At 44.0% G+C, this 19,181-nt stretch overlaps 1 protein-coding gene and 1 long non-coding RNA gene across 5 annotated transcripts in view; one reads left to right on the forward strand and one right to left on the reverse strand.

Moving 5' to 3' along the window:
• The window catches only part of ALPK2 (alpha kinase 2), a 100,267-nt gene that overhangs the window by 52,630 nt on the left and 28,456 nt on the right, over positions 1-19,181 (reverse strand). For 3 of the 4 annotated variants that reach the window (XR_014795323.1, XR_014795324.1, XM_084887732.1), the window contains exon 1: positions 5,759-7,211. Coding sequence is in view for 2 of the 4 variants with exons in the window: in XM_084887732.1 (XP_084743858.1) it covers positions 5,759-7,162 (1,404 nt within the window). In the remaining 2 variants the exon portion in view is untranslated. Of the gene's footprint in view, positions 1-5,758; positions 7,218-19,181 lie in introns of those variants that run through there. The other variant, XM_084887733.1, reaches the window with a different exon arrangement.
• Positions 2,969-19,181, forward strand: part of LOC311624466 — a 33,603-nt gene continuing 17,390 nt past the window's right edge. The window contains exons 1-3 of the long non-coding RNA XR_014795327.1: positions 2,969-3,176; positions 9,952-10,060; positions 13,876-14,001. This is a non-coding gene — a long non-coding RNA (uncharacterized lncRNA). The remainder of the gene's footprint in view (positions 3,177-9,951; positions 10,061-13,875; positions 14,002-19,181) is intronic.

Consider the following 19,181-nt stretch of genomic DNA (forward strand, 5'->3'; position numbering starts at 1 on the left):
TGCATATGTGTCTCCTAGAATTCTGGGTCAGTGGAACTGAGGTGGGGCCTGGGATTCTGCATTTTGACAGACTTTCTGCAGACTACAGTGAGTAGCAAGGCAGTGGGGAGTAATGATGTTCCATTGATTCTTTAACACGAACTGGGTACTATTCCTGCAGGGAACCAGGACATCCAAACATCTTGCAGGTCCAGGCAATGGTGGTATTTGGCAGGAGAGGTGCATCAGGCTTTGTGATTAAAAACAAATGATTGGCCTACGCCCTGGGTTGGCCATGAGCAGTGCTGACAGGAGATGTGACTGCCAGGTGCTGAGAGATGAGCACTTATAAACTTCTGCCCTTCCCATCATCAGTAGAGAGCTGGCTTATCAGCCTCCTGGAGGCAGTTGTAACAGTTGTTATTTTGGTGGGGATACATTTTTTATTATGCAAATGAATCAAAAATTTCAAGTTGTGCTGTCCCAGATATGAAAACTATATTGTAAGAAAGTTTGGATTATCTGCTTATATTTTTCTAGGCTTAAAAGATTTTTTTGGTGAAGACCTACTATGTACCCTGCCTGTCACTAGCTACCTGGCCATGCAAATTTTCAAGCTGTTGCATACCCTGGTTTTGTACTGCCTGCTTAGCTACTAAGCTGAACTTATATTAAACTGTTATCACATGAACCTACACAGGTGATATGTTTGCATAGATTTAATACACATGTGCACCAATACATGGGAAACTCTGAATAAGATCAGTAGAAGCTGTAATTGTTATAGCATCTACTGATCTTACTGGTTGTGATATTATACTACAGCTTTGCACAATGCTACTAACCAGGGGAACCTGGGCAAAGTGTACAGCGAGTGCTCTGTATTATTCCTTACAACTGCATGAGCATGGACAATTATTTCATAAAAGTTTCAACCAAAAAGAGGTATAAAGCCACTTGTAGTCAGCCATCGATATGTCTTCAATATGTGGAGAAAGAACATATGTATTTAGAAAGTAAATAGCCCTAGCCTGTTTGGCTCAGTGGATAGAGTGTAAGCCCGCAGACTTAGGGTCCCCAGTTCAATTCCAGTCAAGGTCATGTACCTCGATTGCAGGCTCAATCCCCAACCCTGCTCAGGGCATATGCAGGAAGCAACCAATTGATGTGACTCTCTCACATCGATTTTTCTCTCTCTGTCTCTCCCCCTCTTTCACTCTCTCTAAAAATCAATGGAAAAACATCCTTCAGTGAGGATTAACAACAACAATAACAAAAACGAGGTAAATAAACAAAGTAAAGAGAATAATACTTATTAAATATTAACTGCATAATAGAGACTTCCTGACCATTTTATATGCAAGGCTTCAATCCTCACAACCCTATGAAGTATTATTAGTAGAATTAGAATTAGTGTTATTTCTGGTTTTGAAAAGGAAATTGGGACTGAGACAGCTTAAGTATTTGTTCACAGGGTCACAGAGTCAGAAAGCAGCTGGGCAGAAACCAAATGCAGTTTTGAGGCCAAGAATCTTTGTTTCTTTGGAGGGAGAAATCGTAGGTAAGAATAAGGAAAGCATTTCAGGGAAGGTGCAACTTAAAGGACCCTGCAGGATCTTGAAGGACCAGAAGAGCCGAGCTAGCAACAAGCCACGCAAGGACATTTCAGACAAGAAGATGGAAAACACACTATCTGAGAAAATGCTTCATTTTCCAGATAAGGAAATCAATGGGTATGCCTGCGTTGCCTCTCAGAAGTAGATGGAAGCAATATTCTGGAAGGTCTTAAATGCTAAGGTGATATAAGATCTTCCTGGATCTGGTTAGCATTGTGAGAATTAGTAGGAATGATAAGGCCAAGGTTGTATGTGAATCACCAACATTCACAAGGGATATATAGATGCTCTAGCACAAACCGATCCATTCCCAGGACCAAAGCAATGGAAAGCAATTTCCTCTTGGAAAGTTGGTATGTGAAGGGAGCCACGGACTATACTTACGACAATGAAAGCCAAAAAGTGGTTGAGACTGATCATCATCCTATGTAATAAAACCCTATTATGCAAATCGAACAGCGGAACAACCAGTCGCTCTGATGCACACTGACCACCAGGGGGCAGACGCTTAATGCAGGAGCTGCCCCCTAGTGGTCAGTGTACTCCCACAGGGGGAAGCGCCAACTCAGCCAGAAGCCTGGCTCATGGTTGATGAGTGCAGCAGTGGTGGCCAGAGCCCCTCTCGTCTCTGAGGCAGGCAAGTGGTAAGGAGCGAGGGATCCCATATTGCGAGAGGGTGCAGGCCAGGCTGAGGGCCCACCTCCCCCACCCCCTCACCCCTCACACACACACTGCACAAATCTTGTGCACTGGGCCTCTTGTAGAATCATACTTGGCTATACCTGGAATTTAATCTAGTATCATGTAGCTACTTACTAATTTTTGATTGCCTATTATGTGGCCAGCACTATTCCAAGGGCTTCAAATATTTCAATGAACAAAATGTAGTGACAAAACTCCCTGCCACCATAGAGCTCACCTTCTAGGCTTAGTGCTTATTTCTGATCAGAAAGGCTCTTATCAGAACCTAAGAAGATATTCCCATACTGTAGACTTGAGACCCCATGACCCTAGAGAGAAATATAAGGCCCTCTGGGGTGAGGCTGGGCAGCTCCGCCAAAGGACAGGCACAGCACTTCTGATTTAGGAGTGAGGATGATCTTACCCCAGTGTGGCTGCAGGGAAACTTAAGATGGGCAGCTTGTCAGGTCTTGCCTCTGAGTTGGATCAGGAAAGTGAGATCAAAAACCAAGGTGAAGGATTGGCAGTGTACCCTTGAAGATGATTCAAGTTAACCTGGGGTACCCTCTCTTTTTTCCATTCCCAAACTGGGATTAACTTTGGCATCTTCCATGAAAGTGGAGAAACTGGGGGCTTTCCAATCCTAGCCTGGGTAAGTATTATTTCAAGACAAAGCAGAACAAGATGGCCTTGCATTGCAAAAGCAGGAAAGGAAGCTAGGAAGTAAATACACCTGGAGACCTAGGTGTGGGCAGGAGATAGTCTACAACATAGGCCTGTGGTTGTAAGATAGAATTAGAGGCATGGAATTTTTCCCAGAATGCTAAGAGCAACATACAGATGAAGAGAAAATACTAAAAGATAAGCTGCTGGTCACTGTCTCTACAAAAGACACCTAAGGTAAGTGAATGAGGCAAGAGCCAAGAGTGGGCAAATTTAGTAAGTGTTACCCCCAACCAGGGATCTTTAATCATTGCAAATTTTTAGTTTCCCACAAGCCTTAAATGTCTGAGAATACATATTTAAAATGTTTACTGACTTTGTTATGAAAAGATTCATTTATCTTTTGGGGGGAACAGTATTTTAAAGTTTGATTTCATTCCCCTTGACCCCCTCCCATGCTTCTGTGTCACATTTACAAGAATATTTAGTCATTTGCTGTCAACCTGGCTCTATTGCATATGTGTGTTAGAAACACAGACATCTCCTGCAGTTCCACAGTAACCTTTTGCATGGGTAAAAGAATCTGTACTCATTATGCTACTTTTCCCATGCAAATGTTCTTGTTTTAGTCAAGGCAAAATAATTGCCACAGATAAATCCTATTTCAAATTCCAAGCTGCACAGAACTGCTCTTGAATATACAGCTTTCGTTCACATTTCTGGTTGTCCCTTGAGTGAGAGCTCAGCTCTGTTACTGGGCACAGCATAGTGAGAAAGGGCAAGCTTTCTCAGAAGTCATGTTCCTGGTTCTGAGATAATAGCTGTGCCACAAAACACAGGAGCACCTTGGGCATATAGTTGGCAAGCTGGGTGTGCATTCATGAATGTGTGAGTGTGTATATGTGAATATGTGAGCAAAAGGCCCACAAGAACTTCAATAGACTCTGGTTGGGTAGCTCAGTTGGTTAGAGCATCATCCTGACATGCCAAGGTTGCGGGTTCAATCCATAGTCCAGGCACATACAAGAGTCAACCAATGAGTGCATAAATGGGAAAAGTAACAAATTAATGTTTCTCTCTTTCTCTCTCTCTCTCTCTCAAAGTCAAAAATAATGAAATAATTTTTTTAAAAAAGAACTCTGATAGAGACAAGAATGTGCACAAGACAAACAACCATGGCCCCAGAGATGGCCCATTGTGTTAGCTGCATTGCCAGTCAACAAGAGAGCAGGCTGCTCAACATGACTCTAGACCTCAGAATTTAATTCAGGCACAAGCTGAGGATGATCAGGGGGGCTCCTTCCCTTAGCTCCTCTCAATTTTGGTCAATTGAGGAGCTAGATATTGCCCCCCACACACACAGTCAGGGTCTAAAATTATAGTGTCAATAGCCCCTCCTGTCCACTTCCTTCTTCTTGGCTATTTCACATCTCCCCCCAACCTGTAATAATTAATTTGTCCAAAGAAAGGCTCAATATGGGTAAACAACTGTAAAAAAAACACTTTGCTGAGCCATGAAGAGTATTTTAAGAATGGAAAAGGAAATGCTAAATTTATTGACATGCAAAAATTAATATCGCAACTGAATTTTGCATTGACATTTGGTGCAACCACCTCTATAAACTTATCTTGGGCACATGAATCTGTGGTCATGGGCACGTGCTCAGCAAAGTGGTAAGTATTAAAAAAACTAAATAGGATAAATTGGCTCTCGTGCAAAATGTAAAGTATAAATGGGGCTTTTGTATGTCAGTTTGGGCAGTGGAACAGAACAATTTTGCTCAGTAAAAAAGCTGCCTCAGAACTGGAAATTTTTAGATTGTCTATCTTATAGTTTGATTATTAGAAATCAATGTATTTTTACTTTTTTACAGTGAGTTTAATAAGTTGGAATGCATTGGGGAACATTTTGTTTTCTTTGGAGTATATCAAATCTCCTATAAAGTCAAGACTAGGCTCCTATATAAAGTTGGGGGAAGGGAGAACACAAGATATAGTAAAAATAATTGATAAATAACTCTTCTTATGTATTTATTTACTAAATGAAATCTGGGTCATAGTATAGCATTGGCTCAAAGCCCATTGGAACCCTTTCAAATTAAAGATATAATAAATTCATATATCAAGTACAACATCATCTATGCATTAATTATCCCCATGAATTTAATTCCATCTCTTTAAAATATACCCCAAATCAGTAGCAGGAGAAATAAATATATTTCCTGGCAGTATTTCCTTAGACTCTTTTATACTTTGTGGTCTAAGCAAAGCAAAATAAGACACACATCCGATCCAAACATCCCATCAGCACAGCAAAAATCTGCATTGTCTACTCTGTCCAGCATCACTGAGAGAATTCTTCAAGTCCTTCAGACACACTGAAATCTTTCATTTATGCTATGAATTCTGATGAAAGCCAGCATTTACCATTTTCAAAGTGCCCCCTCCCAAATGACTAAAAAGAATGTTTTGTTTTTGTTTTTGTTTTAAAGGCTACACCCAACACATGTGTTTGAAAACCTTTCTCAATAGTGACATTGCTGATAAAACACATGCTGCAGACAAACTATCGGGTTTCTTTGTCCAGCTGTCCTGAAGCCCATTAGTGCCTCTGACTTCTCTCTTCTTTTGCTATAATTAGGATGGCTTAGGGTTTATCTGGGCCTTTTTTCAAAACCAGATTTCCTTCCCAGCAGCAGCAGCAGCTGTCATTCACAAGTACCCTGCCCGTATTGTGGTATAGCAATTGGGAGTAGGAAGGGAAGGGACACACACACACACATCTGTATCTTGTGATTTTTGAAAAAGAGGAACCTTACCTGAGGATGATCACTCTGATCTGGAGCCCAGCTTGCTTCAAAGAGGTCATTAACCTGCACCTCGTGGCACTCCGAGTTTGGGCTCCCTTCCTGGGGGGGAGCAACTGGGGGGGTTTGCAGCCTTCTTGAGTCTTGCTCTGCCTGGGGTGGAAGAGTCCCTTCTGCAGGGGCCTGGGAATTCAGATCGGGAGCCTCCTCTCTGGCATGCAAACTCTCTTGTTTGTCACTCTCTGCTAGGGGCTGCTTGGAAGGCTCCTGGGGACAGAGGTGATTGAGGGTGCCTTCTGCTGCGCTGTCTTCCAGACTGGGACTCCGCTTCTTGGGTTTTCCCTTCGTGCCTGGTCGCCGCGCCCGGGCAGGCTTCTCTGAGCTGCTCTTGCTCTGTAAATCCTTTTCCCCTACTTTGTCCTCGGGCACAGTCTCCAAACTCTGGTTCATCCCTGGCTTTTCTAACTCATCAGACAAGCGCTTCACCTCTCTGCATGCCCCTGCTTTATCCATGGTTAGCAGATTGTCGCTGGCGGGTTCCGCTCCTGCCGGGTGGCTGTCTCTGGTTTCTCCTTGAATTCCTGGATAATCATTTTCGGCAGAAGCGGTGGGTCGTTTATATCTCCCCTGCTCTGTCACCGTAGACGTCCCATCCTCGTGAGAGCCCAAAGTCAGAGTCATCCCTGTGTGCGGGGCTGGGGGGCTGGGGGTGGAGGCTCGGAGACGCCTTATCCTCACTCCTTGGGACCGTGAGTGATCACCACTGAAGCCCGCGGAGGCCAACATCTGCCCGGTGTTATCTGACACCCTCGGCCCACAACCCATTTCACTGAGGAAAGGCTCACACTCCCCCAGGCAATACTTGCTCAATTCCACCTCTTCGTCATCGCTTTCTAACAAAAAAACACACTCAGTCCCCTCCAGGTGCCTTTGCCAAACTGCATTAGAGTAATCCGTCATAACGTCGGAACATTCCAGATACTCCAGGTCATCATCTGAAAACTCCTCGGTGTAGGTTAGGGTTATCTCTGGGCAAAGTTCATAGTCGCTCTCAGAGTCTGTGCTGGAAACCTGTGGGCTGGCCTGCTCGTCAGCAGGGGCCCTGTCACCTGGGCAGATGGATGTGGCTGCCTCTGACAGCAGTAGGCTGGCGCTAATGTACTTCTGTGCCTTGGGATTTTCATGGCTGGAGTGCGGGTCTTCATCATTGTTTAAGGTGCCATCTGTTAACTTTGGTAATGTGGACTGCGCTGTCCCAAGACGGTATACATCCTCATCAGTTCCACTCGGGCTTTTCTGCTCCTGTGTCTGTGTCTCACGTTTCCAACCTGAGTCTCCATCGTCTTGCGGGTTAGGGGTGAGTTGTGCATTCTTTGACGCACACTCCACTTCAATGGAAGCAGAACAGCAGATCATTCCATCACTGTTTTTAGCAGAAATCTGGTAAATAGCAGCATCATTTTGGGTGCAGCTAGGGTGAAGAAAGCAGACGGGTCAGTTACCACGGGTGAATGTGCATGCCGGCATTTCTCCCATCGAGGTACACAGGACATAGGCATGATCTTCACGGCACACTCAGGACACCTTAGGTTAAGACACACTGTGGTCTCCCTGGGTTTGTAGTCAGAGGCAGCTGGCTTCTGAGCTCCATCTGCCCCAGTTCTGCTAAGAACCCTGAGAAGCTCAGCCTTTTCCCTGAAGACTTCCCACATACAGCCTTACCCCAAATTGTAAAGGCTGCGAATTACTTAGATGAACGGGGAGATGTTGTATATTCTAGTCTCTTCTCTCTTTTTATTTTAAGCTATGTTTACGCTATGGGACTTTGTAAAACCAATCCTTTTTGGAGTGAGATACTGTATACAAGTAACTGAAGTCTTCTACCTCATACAGTAGAACCGGGTAAGCAATGACTCTTTAAGACCATGCTAAGAAGGCCTGCTTCTTACCAGGAAACTATAAAGATAACACCATACTAGGATCATGTGCATGAGGAATAGTGATATTTCCTCTTGAATTTACCTGATTATTAGATCCAAACCACAGCCCGGGATACTCTCTGGGTGGAAACCCCTGTCCATGAGCCACTTGACTTACGTAAATCAAGCCCAGTGTTCCACCTTGGCCCAGCAGGGAAGGGACTGAATCCTGGATCATGCCAAGCCTGCTCTCCCTTTATTGCCTGGAGTCACGTGGGGCCTAGAGTCTGACATGCTTTGCTGACCTTTTCCGCTAGAATCCTCCTCCAGGCTCTGCAGTCTCCGTAAAAACTTATTTCACTTGCTTTATAATTTGCATTCTCATTGATCTTGTTTGACATCATGGTGATTGTAACATTGCAGATCTCATTCTGTGTATTATCCAGCTAAGAAGTCAACCACATTCAGAAGGCAGGAGCTGGAGCCTGGCTGGGCCTTAGAGGCGATGCTTAGACGTTTGCTGACTGATCTGTGTAAAATGTGCACAAATGTCTAACCCAGAAGGTCAGTGTTAGACACACACAGCTATGGCCCATCGTCTTCCTTATTCTTCTTCCTCGTTGGAGGGCCCCCTTTGTCTCCCTGAGCTCACATGTGCTCATAAGCCCTCAAACATTGGATGCCAGCTCACAAAGTTCTCATTTTTGGAAATCACAGACTAATTCTACTTTTGATCACAGGTTGTTTTGTTGATAACTTGGGTCCCAAGTAGAAGCCACTCTACTAATAGACCCATAACTAATATCTGATTTTGCTTGGGAAGGCTGAAATTTAGGGCAACTTCCTGGGGAAAATAGTACCTGCTTCTGTCTATTTTATAAGGTTATTCTGAGATTCAAAACAGAAAATCAGCCCTGGTCCATGTTGCTCAGTGTGAGAGCACCACCCATGCACCAAGGGTCACAGGTTCAATTCCAGTCAAGGGCACATACCTGGGTTGCAGGTTCTATCATCCAGCCCTGGTCAGAGCATGTGCAGGAATGGATAGATATGTCTCTCACACATTGGTGTTTCCCTTTCTCTCCCTCCCCCGACCCCACCTTTCCACTCTCTAAAAATTGATGGAAAAATATCCTCAGATAAGGATTAACCAAAAAAAGAGAGAAAGAGAGAGAAAATCAATGTGAAAGGGTTTTGCACAGCAAAAACTTTATGCCATATGTATTCTATAAGAATGTGGATAGAGTTATTAGCTAACCCAACTATGATAATTATATTGCAATCTATATATATAAAAGCTTAATATGCTAAGTGTCCAACTGATCAGTGGACTATTTAGTGGACCACTTGACCAATTGCTATGACACACACTAAACAGCAGGGGGCAGATGCTCTGACCAGTAGGTTAGCTTGCTGCTGAGGTCTGGCCAAATGGGACTGGGCGAGATGAGCCAGACACACTCTGGAGCTCTCCCTCTCCCCGGCCTCTAAAATATCTTTTCTAATTAATTTCCTTTCAAAGTGCACAAATTTGTGCATTGGACCTCTAATATAAATATATCAAATCAGTATGTTGTACACCTTAAACTTACACAATGTCGTATGTCAAATATAACTCAATAAAAAAAGAAAAGGATGGGTAAGTGCAAAAACCAGGCTACTTCTGATTCTCAAGAAGTTTATGAAATAATCATCAGTGACTCTATTTAAAATTCTTGTATCAGAATCTGTGGTTAAAGGACCTAAGAATCTGCTTTTAAAGAACTTTACACAGCCCGGCTGGTATAGCTCAGTGGTTGAGCATTGACCCAGGAACCAAGAGGTCACCAATTCAATTCCTGATCAGGGCACATGCCCGGGTTATGAACTCAATCCCCAGTAGGGGGCCTGCAGGAGATAATGTTTCTCTCTCATGGATGTTTCCATCTCTATCCTCCCTTCCTCTCTCTCTCTCAAAATCAGTAAAAATACAGTTTGGGGGGAAAATATTAAAAATAAAAGATCTCAACATATTCTTCTACAAATCATCCTTGTCCCACCCTCAGAGATAGCCTTATCCTCATCATCATTAATTAGGCATAGGTCTCCTCAATTAAAGCTGAAGGAGGAATGGAAAGAAAGAGAATTCTACTTGTTTCACATTGCCCACACCATTCCCTTTATGTCTCTTTTCAGTGAGTTCTTAGAGATTTGGCCTCAGTTAAGAGCTCATAAGGCCCATGAAACACCACCATGGGCTTCTGTCTGGAAAATCCCTAGTAATTCTGATTTCCTGATTTATCCAAGCCATGATCTTTCTGCCAGAAAAGCCATCTTCCCTAAAGGTACCATGACTTACATGGAAGAAAAAGAGACAGACGAGAAGAAAATAAGGCCAAAAGGCACAACGGGCCAGGTAAGAAATCAGTAAAGGAAGGGAACAGAGATCGCTCTCAAGAATTAAGAAGGGAAAACAAAAGGAATTTTAGAGAAATAATTTGGTTAAATATATTTAACTTCTGAATGACTAAGTGGATGAGAGAATGTCCTGATTTAGTAATGAATGATTTTATGGAACATGTGTTTAGCTGATAAAAGACTTATAAGTCATCCTAAGTACAGTAAAGAGGAACGGGAACTGGATTAAGTATAATTAACTTCTCCCTGGTTAATGAATGCCTTTTTATGAGTTACGGTTTGTGGTTGACGTGTCCTGGGTCATGATCTCTAAGCACCTTAAAGAGGAGGGGAGGAAATCGGGCAGGGAACCAGCATTCCTTGGAAGCCTCCTCTCTGTTCTGCCCTGTGCTAGCTGCTCCTTGGCTGCAAAATGCAGGCTCAAGGAGCTGAGTAATTCCCCCAAATGGACAAAGCTAGTAAGTGGTGGCGCTCGCATAGGAAACCAGAGCTTTCCAACCCTGGAGCGTGGTGCTGTGTGTCCTGTTAGAAAACTAGCATCAGAGAGGGGAAATGACAGAGTTTAGAGATATTTTTTTTTTTTTCAAATATAGTGTTCCTGTCCTAAGTTTTTATCTTGATTGGTCAGCTGATCAACTTGTGTCAAATTATGTCCTGGTGCCTGGTATGTTAAGAGTTGAGGAAGAGTCAAGGAGATGCGTGAGACATCATGTCCATCCCTAAAACAATATGATGCCAGTGGGAGTGGAAGAGGGGCAGGTAATAATATAGGTTTCTTAGAGAACCTTGCAGGTCGGTCCAGCACTAAGTTGAGTGATACAAACTGGAAGAGCCAGGGAGTCCAAAGAAGAGACTTCAGAAGTAGCAGCTGAAATGGTGTGAATAGGGTTGGGGTTTAGAATCTTTGCAGGATGCTGGCAGAGAGACCTGCTTGACCCACAGTGATCTGACAGGAATGCAGAACCATCCAGGAAGAAATTCCCTGAACAATTAAACGAGGCCTCCTTAGTGTCTTTCCTTTTGGCGGAAGGAAGCAGCAGCATTCCTCTAGCTTGCTGTGAAAGCTTGGCTTGAATATTCTAGGTACTTTCCGAAGTAATCACTTCCATATTAAAGGAAAAGAGCCCCATACAACCTTAAGTAGGTGGAGTTCTAAGCTTGAACCTCCTGGATTGGTCTAAACCACAGGTTCTCAAACATTTTGGCAGTAGGATGCTTTAGACTCTCAAAAATCATTGAGGACTCCACAGAATACTTGTTTATAGGCGTTATATCTATCAATATTTTTCACACTAAAAGTGAGAAAAATTGAAAACATTTATTTATTCACTTAATAATAACAAAATTGGGCCCTGGCTGGTTTGGAGGGAGCATCGGTCTGCAGACTGAAAAGTCTTGGGTTTGATTCTGATTAAGGGCACATACTTCTGATGAAGGATGCAAATATTCCAAATTTCTAATTAGGTGAATAATACAAATATTAGTTTATCATAATGATTCAGTCAATTCTGTTAAGTTGCATGGTAGAAGCAGATGGGTGAGAACATCAGCAAAATGGCAGAGTAAGGATTTCTGGAATTATTCTTTTCCATAAAAGCAACAAGAACACTATCTGAGTCAACTTTTTCAAAACTCTGAAAATTGCCCTGCTGGTATGGCTCAGTGTTTGAGCATTGACCTGTGAACCAGGATGCTGCTGTTCTGTTCCTGGTCAGGGCACATGCCCAGGTTGCAGGCTTGATCCCCACTGTGGGACATTCAGAAGGCAGCCAATAATTATTCTCTCTCATCATTGATGTTTCTACCTCTCTCTTCCTCTCTGAAATCAATAAAAACATATTTAAAAAAAAAAAAAAAAACTCTTAAAATTACCTAAATCTGAGGAGCATTTATTCAAGAGGGAACAGAATATGGTTGGAGCAATTCCAAAGCCCCATCACCCTCTTAGCAACTTTTAGATATTCAATAGAGTACTGTTAAAAACAGTCTCTGTGCTGTACACTACATCCCAAAACTGATTTACTTTGTGACTGTGGTGATCATTGTACACCTGAAACTTCTACAATGTTACATGTCAATTATATCTAAAATTTTTTAAAATCCAAGCTTTCGAGCTATCATTGCAGTTCCTTTTTCAAACTAGGGTCTTTCCATTTTTTTATTTTTTTTTTAAATCATATTCTTCTGTCTCTCCTCTCTCTTTTAAAAGCCTCTAAGATTCTGTCCACTTTTCTCTATTCTTTTTCTTCCCATTTCTAAGACTGAATAATCTTAATCGATCATCTTCAAGTTTACTAATCCTTTATTGTCTGCTCGAATGTTTGCCAAACACCCAGGGCTGAATAACTATTGTTTGTCCATTGTTCTTTCAAGTAAAAATTGCACTCCATTGATTGGGAAAAGTGGCTAGTTTAGCTTGCAACTCAAACAACCAAGCAGGCGGTTTTCCTCAAGATGACCATTATCTCAAGGAAATCCAGTACACTTCCCATTTCATTTAACTGAATGTTAAGTCTCTTATTAAATTGTAGCGATTTGATAAAATTTGGCTATTTTTACTAATGCATCAAGGACATTGTTAAGTGAAATTTTGGGGGTTGTGATTTGTTTTCAACTGTACTGTTAAAGAACTGTATTATAACTAGCATAGTTTGGGACCACAAACTATATATAGCATTAGATTCATGCTAAGACACCAACAGTTTTACCATCAGTGTACATCTCAACACAGGCAAAAAGGCAAATGATGTTTCAGTACTTTTGAGATAAGTGGACCCTCTGAAAGAGCTTTAGGGATCCCCTTGGTGCCCAAGGACCACACTTTGAGAACTACTGATTAAAGCTATTCACGAGGGGACGATGTAAAATGCTCTTGGCATTCTCTCACAGCATAACCCCTGGCATAAAAGTGATGCTAGGCTATGGAAGATGGGCATTATCAGGGAGGGCTGAGTATTTTGCTGAGACAGTCATTAATGTGCTCTCTTAGGCAGATGACTTAATCTCTTTGGGCTTTAATTTCATGATTCAGAAATAAAAAGACCTATATATGGGTTCCACCTTCCAGAGATTCTGATTTGATGCTCAATATATGAGATTAGGTCTCTTAATTGTGGGCAGGAGGAAGCTGATTCCATCAATGCTGAGGATGAAGTGGGGCGGGAGCACTGATCCTAAAAGTCCCTCAAGATCCTGCCAACTTAGGATGGTTTTGTGCTGTGGGAATAAGGGTTATAAATGTGGGTAAGAATGAAGAACACAGGGGAAATATTCACAGGACTAATGACCCTATAAAATAGGAACAGGAAGACAAGGGGCTGAGGAACAGAATGTAACAAGTACAAAAAGAAGGTAAGGAATCATTTTTTGCCTCTAGCTACCAAAGCAATAGACCTATGAAAATGGATAGCCTTCTAAATCTCTACAATTCAATCATCATCATCATCATCATCATCATCATACCCTAACATATTGTGTTTTCACATGTGTTATTTCATCCATCTATTTATTTCAATTACTAGAGGCCCGATGCACAAAATTTGTGCAAGGGGCTCGCCCTTGCAGCCCCAGATTTGTCTGGAAGGTTGTCCAGATGGCCATTCTGCTGTTTGGTCTAATTAGCATATTAGTTTTTTATTATATAGGATCATTATCATCATCATCATTATAGTGCCCTAATAGTATTGCGTTTTCAGATGCATCTATTTATTCACAATTCCACTGGCACAAGTAAAATAAAATCTGTTACTCCTATGTGAATTGAAAGGTGGGTTTCCCAGCTCATTTTTCTGTTCTTCCTTTTGTCTCCTGGAGGCCATTTCTCTACTCCTCAGAAAACTCTCCCAACAATATTAAAATTGCTGAAACTCAACCTGCAATGTGACCAGGCTCCCTGAAAAAGGAGTTCATAGGAGAGGAAGCTGAAACTATTGGCTAGAGGTAAGACTTGGAATCATCTCTGGATTTCAGATAGTATTCGATTTTATTATGTATTCCACTTCCCAATATCTGGGGAGGGAATGTTTACAATCTGCATCCATGCAGCCAGGAATGCAGGGGTGAGGAGGGCTCTGGAGTTCCCTCCATCCTCCCCACCCACATGTGGCTGTTAATTTTCTGAGCCTGGCAGCAGGGAGCGGGGAGAGGGCTTGGCTCAATAAATGCTTACGTGATGACATCCATGTCCTTGCCCCAGCCATAGCACCAAGTGAAGGTCAATCTCTTCTTACACTAAGTGTCTGTATTTTATTATTTTCCCAACTGCTATCAACTTTATTAATTGAATTGCTCAGAATAACTAAAAAAATAAGAAAAGCTTAGGTTTTTCAGGTCCCAACACTTTGTTGGGTACAGAGATGGAAGAATTCTAATGCTAGGCACACAGAATTTCTTGATCATATTATCTTACTAACAGCTAGATACATTTCAAAACTGGTAAGAAGATTCATCATACATTTATCAATGTATTCAATTGATTAATCAATAAAACAGATTTATTGATCTATACATCTGAAGAGCTGAATAGGTCCCTGAGCTGTGCCGCTACTGGGCCTGTCTGCCTCTCATCCTCTTTGTGCCCTTCCCTGCTCTGCTCTGTATCAGGGGACTGGCCCCTTCATGCCACATCTCCATGGCTCCCAGGACCACTGGCTTCCTGCTGCATTTGACCAAAGAGATGCAGGTGTGGGAGGGTGGAAGAAGGGGAAGCCAGCCTCAGGTGACATTTCTAACAGGCTCTGCCTCTACAATAGCTTGAGGTCCCACAGGACAGGCCCACCAGGGTTCTAGCTTCTGTCCATGACCTGTGACCCAGAACTAGTAGTCTTGCTGTGCCCTTAATCCCTGCAGCCCAGGAGCTGGTATCCCTACTGATGCTAATCTCGAGGTGATCTCACTGCTCCCTGACCCCCGTCCCAGTTTGGTTCAGTTGCCTATCTAACCCTGCACTCAATGCTTGAAAAGGGCTTTTGTCTTCCTGGTTAGACCCTGGCTGATATGGAGAGGATTTATTATTCAGAGGTTGGAATCAAGGCCCCAAGAAGATATGACTGTCTTAAGTTGTACGGCTAAAAAAATATTACAAGAAAGGTCTACCACATGGAAGGCTCTGTGTTGGCCAATGTGTAGAAGAGAATGATGTGAAATTTCTGGGTCCTTCCTCAGAAACTCCCCACCCAATAAGGGAAAGGTATCAGTGTACAAACAGCTTCAATACAGGGTGGTACATGCTCAGTCCTGGTGAGGTCAGACCCATATCGGAGGTTCAGAGGATGGAAAGCCAGGAGTGAGGGAAGGTTTCCTGGGACCGGAGAAGCTGAAGCCAGCCAAGGAAATCCACAGTAGGATTTAGGCAGGAAAGATGGCATGTGCCTGGGGTTGGAGATGGGGCTGCTCATTCCCAGAAGAAGCAATAGCCAGACCCTCACAGGAAATGACAGGCCACTCTTTTTTGGGACCTGGGGGAGTGGTGAGCTGAAAGATAGGCCAACTTGCATGATTTACTGCCTACACCGGATCTCAGAGAGTGAGAAGAGATGCAATTAATTCTTATACCAAGACCATAGGCCGAAACTGTGGCCATGCCAGGAAAACTGAGGCTGGTCACCAGGGCTCAGATCATGGAAAATTTTCCACCCCAGAGTTGGGGGGTTGGACCTTAGGCTCCAGGCCACTGGGAAGCAGGTCAGAGCAGCCATGGAGGGAGGAATGGAAATCCTTCTGTGAGATGCTGGCCACATGTGCACAGTGTACAGGCAGCTGACATGGCCTGTGGCCACTGGTTGAGCATGACTACCCCATTCTCCCACACATCCTGTGGGACCTACAGCACACTGTTTGGGGCTTGGGAAGGGAGAGAAGAAATTGGTGGTGTAAGATCTGGTTCTTTCCCTGGGGGGACTGCTGAGTTGGCCATTGAATTCCAAAAGGCACATTCGAGGCAGTGAGCGCTTCTCTGGCAAGCAGGGGAGGTCAAGGTGGCCTGGATCTTCTGGGAATGAAGCCAGGAGCTTGGAACTTGAGCCCAGCAGGGAAGGATCAAACTCTGGCAGGATGGGGAGAAGGGGAGGCAATCCCGGGCTGATGTACCAGAGCTGGAACCAGCAGGTCATGCCTGAGGAACAGTCAAGAAATGAGCTGGCATTGGGAATCACAGAAGGTAGAGCTGGTAGGTGAGGGCCCTAGAGAATAGGGTAGACAGTTCTGCTCAGGAGCCTGGCAAGTGAGCCAACAACAGGGGACAGTCTTCTTGACCCAAGTGCAATTCTGAGAAGCTCAGATTGCAAAGCCAGTGTTGCATAATGGTGAAGAGACAGAGGTAGCACCAAGCCAACTTGGGTTCACATGCTGCCCATCCACTGCATGTCACTGGGCAAGCTACTAAACAGTTAGGACAAGAACTATACCTACACCAGAGGTGACATGAAGATTAGGGGAGTTAATTCCTATAAAGTGCTTAAAGCAGGACCTGGCACTAAATCAATAGCTCTCAGCCCTGGCTGAGCACTAGATTCAATGATGTGCTTTTAAAAATTGCCAAAGGGTTTTCAGGGCAGTGGAACTGCTTTGTATAGAACTATATCGTGGATCCATGTCATGACACATTGGTCCAAACCCATAGATGGACAGCACCAAGAGTGAATCCTGGTGTAAAACATGGACTTTGGGTGATCCTGATGTGTCAATGGAGGTTCACCCATATAACCATGTCCCAGTCTGGTGGGGGATATTGATAGTGGGAGAGTCTGTGGGTGTTGGGGGGAAGATGGGAGTTGTATGGAAACTCAGTACTTTCTGCTCAATTTTGCTGAGAACCTAAAACTGTTCTAAAAATAAAGTCTATTTAAAAAGGGAAAAATACCAGTGCCAGGGCCCACCAAAAAAAAAAAGCAATTAAGCAGCATGATGGGGTGAGGGGCTTCGCCGGGGGTATTTTCTAATGGCCAGCCAGAGCTTGAAGCGCTGAGCTAAATGAATGTCAGCTCTTGCGTGCAGTGAAGGAGGCAGGCAGTGGGGACCTGATGCTAGAGGAGAGATCTTTGCCTGGGCATACATGGGAAGTGGTTTCCTGATTCTATTTTTGTACAAAAGCGCGGAGCTTTTGACAGCTTTTTGAGTCTCTGGGCACAATGCAGGCTAACCAGAAATTTTTTTAAAAAAGGAGAAATGAGCAAATTGACTTCAGAAAGGAAAGAAATTCTTTGGCGTTACAGAGAGGCACTGACCCTCTTATCAAAAGAAAACTCAAGGGTAGCTGGAAACAGTTGCCACCCACACCCCCTCCTCCCAATAGGCCACCAAGCTAGCTGAGTGTTCCGGAATGTCCAGGGACATTGTAACAGTGGACAAGCTCCTGGATTAAACTGTAAAGTATCTGTGACAGACATGGCATCTGGAAAGTGAGACAGAGAACAATGCACCACTAGACACTGGCCCAGAGGACCCAGCGCTCTCTTGTAAAAGCAAGTTTGCTTAGAATTCTGAAGGACTGATACTGCTAATTCATCAAACACCCAGCATGCCCAACTCCAAACCAAACCAAATTAAACCTGCTTCTCCTCTCAAAACATCCTAGGAGCAGAGCTTCTCATGCATTACTGTGCTCAAGAACCACCTGGGATCTCGTTAAAGCACAGAATCTGATTGGCTAGATCAGAATGGGGGTGGGATTCTTCTGACATTCTAACAAGCTCCCCGGGGAATGGGATGCAGCTTCAAGTGCTGAGACCGAGTTGCTTCCAGATCTTCGACTCCAAGGGTCTCTAAAGAGGGAAAGACCCATTGTTAAATTCTCAGGAAAACATCAGCTGTCACTTGCCTTGCTGCTCAATTTGAGCTGAGTTCCCAGATCATGCCTGACACACTCACCCCGCATGCAGCTTTGTGAGTACTTGAGTGAGCTTTGCTTTTTATAAAAAACACTAATTGCTGGACCGGGCAGAGGGAATGCACAAAACCAGACCCAAGGTCTTCTTTCTCCAAAGTCACCTGAGAGATGGGTTAAGGAAGAGCCTGACACAATTTAATGCTTCTCTCTGCCTGCTACTCCGTCCTCAGAGCCTTGTGCTGGCTGAGTCCCTCTGTGTCATCTTCACCGGGCCACCTCATTCTGCCTCTGCCCAGCTCCCTTCTCCTGGCGCCCCCTGGGTGAGTGGGCATGGTCACTAGCAGTGTGACGGGAAAGCAGTGACTGGGAGGAGCAGACCCATGTTGGGAGGAAGCTGCTCAGGGTTATCAAGGAGAAAGAGTGCCCTGTGCTGGATGGAGCAGCCACCCATGGAGTGGGAATGACAAGGATAGAAAGGGAGGAGAAGGGGCATAGTGACTAGAAGCACACACTCCCTGGAGCTCAGTGGGTGACCCTGTGGCCTTCTCTGACAGCTCCTGTGGGGGACTGTTTAACATTTCCTGACTTCACAATCCCCTCCAATGGTGTGGCCTCTGAAGTGCCACTAGGCTGACCACTGTCATTCCGATCCTGGCCCCGGGCTCAGATGGCTGCCTATGGAACGACTCTGCAGGAAAAAGTTGTCTGTGGCCCTCTGAGGGTCCCTCTGGGTCTGAAAAGTAAACTGACAAGGACAGATTAGCAGGAGAAAAGCAGGCACATTTTGACTTTGTCCATGTGCATGGGAGCCTTCACAAAAGAACTAAGACCCAAAGAAGTGGCAAGAGCAGGCAGCTTTTATTTTTATACCTTTTAGACAAAGAAGCAACCAATGTGTAGAGAACTGACAATAAGGTTTGGGCTGGAGGAAGTAAATGGAGAAGACGTAACTAGGAGGATAAGGATTTGTTTAACAAAGTTTGTGTGTAAGAATTTATTATCCCAAATTCCTCGTCTTTGGTGAGAGAATGTCTTCCCTCCCTGGGAGAGTCTTGGCCTGTTTCAGGGAAGAAAGGCCAAGGTGAGGAGGGCAGAGTGACCTGACTGCTTTGGCCATTTTTAAAGAATCTTCAACCAATGACATTTAGTATGGCCAGGTGCCATATTTTGGGGTAGTGTGCCCTGAATCCTATTGGCCTTTCCCCTACCCGCAGGGCAAGACACCGTGAAGAATGTAATGAAAGCACTGAATGCTGTATAATTAATTCTTCCCACAAATCTCTAGTGAATACCT

This window comes from Pipistrellus hanaki (assembly GCF_964339955.1).
Source record: "Pipistrellus hanaki genome assembly, chromosome: 6".
NCBI lineage: Eukaryota > Metazoa > Chordata > Mammalia > Chiroptera > Vespertilionidae > Pipistrellus > Pipistrellus hanaki.